This window comes from Chenopodium album, chromosome 19 (genome assembly GCF_948465745.1).
Source record: "Chenopodium album chromosome 19, dcCheAlbu1.1, whole genome shotgun sequence".
NCBI classification, from domain to species: Eukaryota; Viridiplantae; Streptophyta; class Magnoliopsida; order Caryophyllales; family Amaranthaceae; genus Chenopodium; species Chenopodium album.
The window spans coordinates 27,904,294-27,908,030 of NC_137852.1; the positions used below are offsets into that span (position 1 = coordinate 27,904,294).

The 3,737-nt window shown below is 32.2% G+C and overlaps 1 protein-coding gene across 1 annotated transcript; it reads right to left on the minus strand.

Annotated features, from left to right (window-relative positions):
- Positions 1-2,432: 2,432 nt before the first annotated feature.
- Positions 2,433-3,224, minus strand: LOC145594222 (uncharacterized). Its single transcript, XM_081650557.1, has one exon. The coding sequence runs from the start codon at positions 3,222-3,224 to the stop codon at positions 2,433-2,435; it is 792 nt and encodes a 263-aa protein (XP_081506683.1).
- Positions 3,225-3,737: the final 513 nt, after the last annotated feature.

The window sequence follows — 3,737 nt, forward strand, 5'->3', positions numbered from 1 at the left end:
GACTCATTTAGCTTTGTTGAATGCATTTGACTTTCGTTTGATCGAAAAAGCTTTGCTTGAATGTGTTTGACATTCATTTGACTCAATTAGCTTGGTTGAATGTGTTTGACTTTCATTTGACTCAATGAGCATTGTGGAATGTAATTGACTTTCATTTGATTCAAAAAAAATTTGTTTGAACGCATTTGACTTTCATTTGATTCTAAAAGCTTTGTTGAAAGTGTTTGACTTTCATTTGACTCAATTAGCTTTGTTGAATGCATTTGACTTTCATTTGATTGAAAAAGCTTTATTTGAATGTGTTTGACTTTCATTTGACTTAATTAGCTTTGTTGAACGTGTTTGACTTTCATTTGACTCAATTAGCATTGTGGAATGCAATTGACTTTCATTTGATTAAAAAAAATTTGTTTTAATGTATTTGATTTTCATTTGATTAAAAAAAATTTGTTGAAAGTGTTTGACTTTCATTTGACTTCATTTAATTCTAAAAGCTTTGTTGAATGCATTTAACTTTCGTTTGATTCAAAAAGCTTTGTTTGAATGTATTCGACTTTCATTTGATTCTAAAAGGTTTTTTTAAAATGTTTGACTTTCATTTGACTCAATTAGCTTTGTTAAATGCATTTGATTTTTATTTTATTCAAAAAGCTTTTTGAATGTGTTTAACTTTCATTTGACTAAATTAGCCTTGTGGAATGCAAGTGACTATCATTTGATTCAAAAAGCTTTCTTTGAATGAATTTGACTTTCATTTGATTCTAAAAGCTTTGTTGAAAGTGTTTGACTTTCATTTGACTCAATTAGCTTTGTTGAATGCATTTGACTTTCATTTGATTCAAAAAACTTTGTTTGAATGTGTTTGACTTTCATTTGACTCTATTAGCATTGTGGAATGCAATTGACTTTCATTTGATTCAAAAAGCTTTGTTTTAATGTATTCAACTTACATTTTATTCAAAAAGCTTTGTTTGAATGTATTTGACTTTCCTTTGATTCTAAAATCTTTATGCAAAGCGTTTGACTTTCATTGGACTCAATTAGCTTTGTTAAATGCATTTCACTTTCGTTTGATTCAAAAAACTTTGTTTGAATGTGTTTGACTTTCATTTTACTCAATTAGCTTTGTTGAATGTGTTTGACTTTCATTTGACTCAATTAGCTTTGTGGTATGCAATTGACTTTCATTTGATTCTAAACGCTTTGTTAAAAATGTTTGACTTTCATTTGACTCTATTAGCTTTGTTGAATGCATTTAATTTTCGTTTGATTCAAAAAGCTTTGTTTGAATGTATTTGACTTTCATTTTATTCAAAAAGCTTTGTTTGAATGTATTTGACTTTTCTTTGATTCTAAAAGCTTTATTGAAAGTGTTTGACTTTCATTTGACTCAATTAGCTTTGTTAAATGTATTCGACTTTCGTTTGATTCAAAAAGCTTTGTTTGAATGTGTTTGACTTTCATTTGACTCAATTAGCTTTGTTGAATGTGTTTGACTTTCATTTGACTCAATTAGCATTGTAGAATGCAATTGACTTTCATTTGATTAAAAAAGTTTTGTTTGAATGTATTTTACTTTCATTTGATTCTAAACGCTTTGTTGAAAATGTTTGACTTTCATTTGACTCTATTAGCTTCGTTGAATGCATTTAACTTTTGTTTGATTCAAAAAGCTTTGTTTGAATGTGTTTGATTTTCATTTGACTCAATTAGCTTTGTTGAATGTGTTTGACTTTCATATGACTCAATTAGCATTCTTGAATGCAATTGACTTTCATTTGATTAAAAAAGCTTTGTTTGAATGTATTTAACTTTCATTTGATTCTAAAAGCTTTGTTGAAAGTGTTTGACATTCATTTGACTCAATTAGCTTTGTTGAATGTATTTTACTTTCATTTGATTCAAAAAGCTTTGTTAGAATGTATTTGACTTACATTTTATTCAAAAAGCTTTGTTTGAATGTATTTGACTTTCCTTTGATTCTCAAAGCTTTATTGAAAGTGTTTGACTTTCATTTGACTCAATTAGCTTTGTTAAATGCATTTCACTTTCGTTTGATTCAAATAACTTTGTTTGAATGTGTTTGACTTTCTTTTTACTCAATTAGCTTTGTTGAATGTGTTTGACTTTTTTTTTTTTTTTTTTTTTTTTGGTAAATAAAAGATTTTATTACCAAAGAGGAAGGTTACAACTTACATCAAGCTAAGCAATAACCAACTACAAACACCACAAGACCAAAAGGCCAAACAAAAACCACAGATCCAAGGAACAACCAAGCCACCTTCTAGGAAGGGTACAAGACTGAACCAAGGACCAGCACTGGACTCAAGTCTCCAGCCACCTTCTAGGAAGGGTTCTGAAGACCAGGACCAGACAAAACAAAAACACAGCTACAAACCCAACAAGCAGGCCTAAGCATACACCAAAAGGGCTCAGAGGTACAAAAATTTCCTATCAAACTCAGAACATCTAACTGCAACCCTGTATACAATCTCTCTGAAGACCAGATCAGCAGGTTGATAGCTACCATTAAACATCAGACTATTTCTCTGCAGCCAAATACTATGCACAGCTTCAGCAAAGAACATCAGATAGAGCCTACACTTCCTGCTAGCTTTCCTGCAGAACCTTGCAGCCCATTGCTGTTCAAGCTCAAAGCTTTGAACAGTCTTCTGAATTTTCAGCAGATTAAGGATTTTTTTCCAAATTTCACTAGAATAGGAGCAAGAGAAGAATAAATGATTAACACATTCATCACAGCTCTGACAAAAGAAACATAAAGGATCACAGGTAACATGCCACTGGATAATCCTATCCTTAGTCACCATTCTATTCTTCAAAGCCATCCAAGTTATAAAAACACTCTTAGGAGAAGCTTGATTATTACAGACAAGTCTCTTCCAGCTTACTTTATCAACCTGAGGTCTTAATTTTGAGTAAACTCTAGAGATACTCATTTTGCCATTATGAACAACATCAGACCAACCACCAATGCTATCAATAACTTCCCTGCACCCTAAAATCTTTTTAAGAATCCAAGTGCACTTATTAGGAATAGAAGCAGACCAAAGATCTTTGTTGCTGAAGTAGTAAGTATGGACCCATCTAACCCACAAATTATCTGATTTGTGAGCTAAATCCCACAAAATCTTACAAATAGCAGCCTTGTTCCAATCACTCAGTAAGGTGATATTCCAACCACCACAAACTTTAGGCAGGGTCATATGATTCCAAGAAACAGGAGCTTTCTTAGAGAAAACATTTTTGCCAGTCCAAAGAAACACCCTAAATCTGGATTCAATCTCCCTAAACACCTTTTTGGGGAGAATGAAAATCTAAGCCCAATAAGCTTGTATACCAAAGAGGACACTTCTAATTAATTGTAACCTTCCTGCATAAGAAAGATGTCTAGCAGACCAGCTATCAATCCTAGTAGTCACTTTCTCAATCAAGGGTCTACACTGAGCAATAGTCAACTTCTTAGAAGACAGAGGAACCCCAAGGTACTTAAAAGGAAGATTACCTCTACTCATTCCAAGAATAGCTTGTAAATTATCTTTTTCAACATCAAGCAAACCACCAAAATACACCTCACTTTTGTTAAGATTAGCAGACAAACCAGAGGCATTAGAAAACTTCTGAAAAGCAGACAGAAGAAGCTGAATAGAGCCAGCATCAGCTCTAGCAAAGAGCAATAAATCATCAGCAAACATCATATGAGTGATACCAAGCTTCTC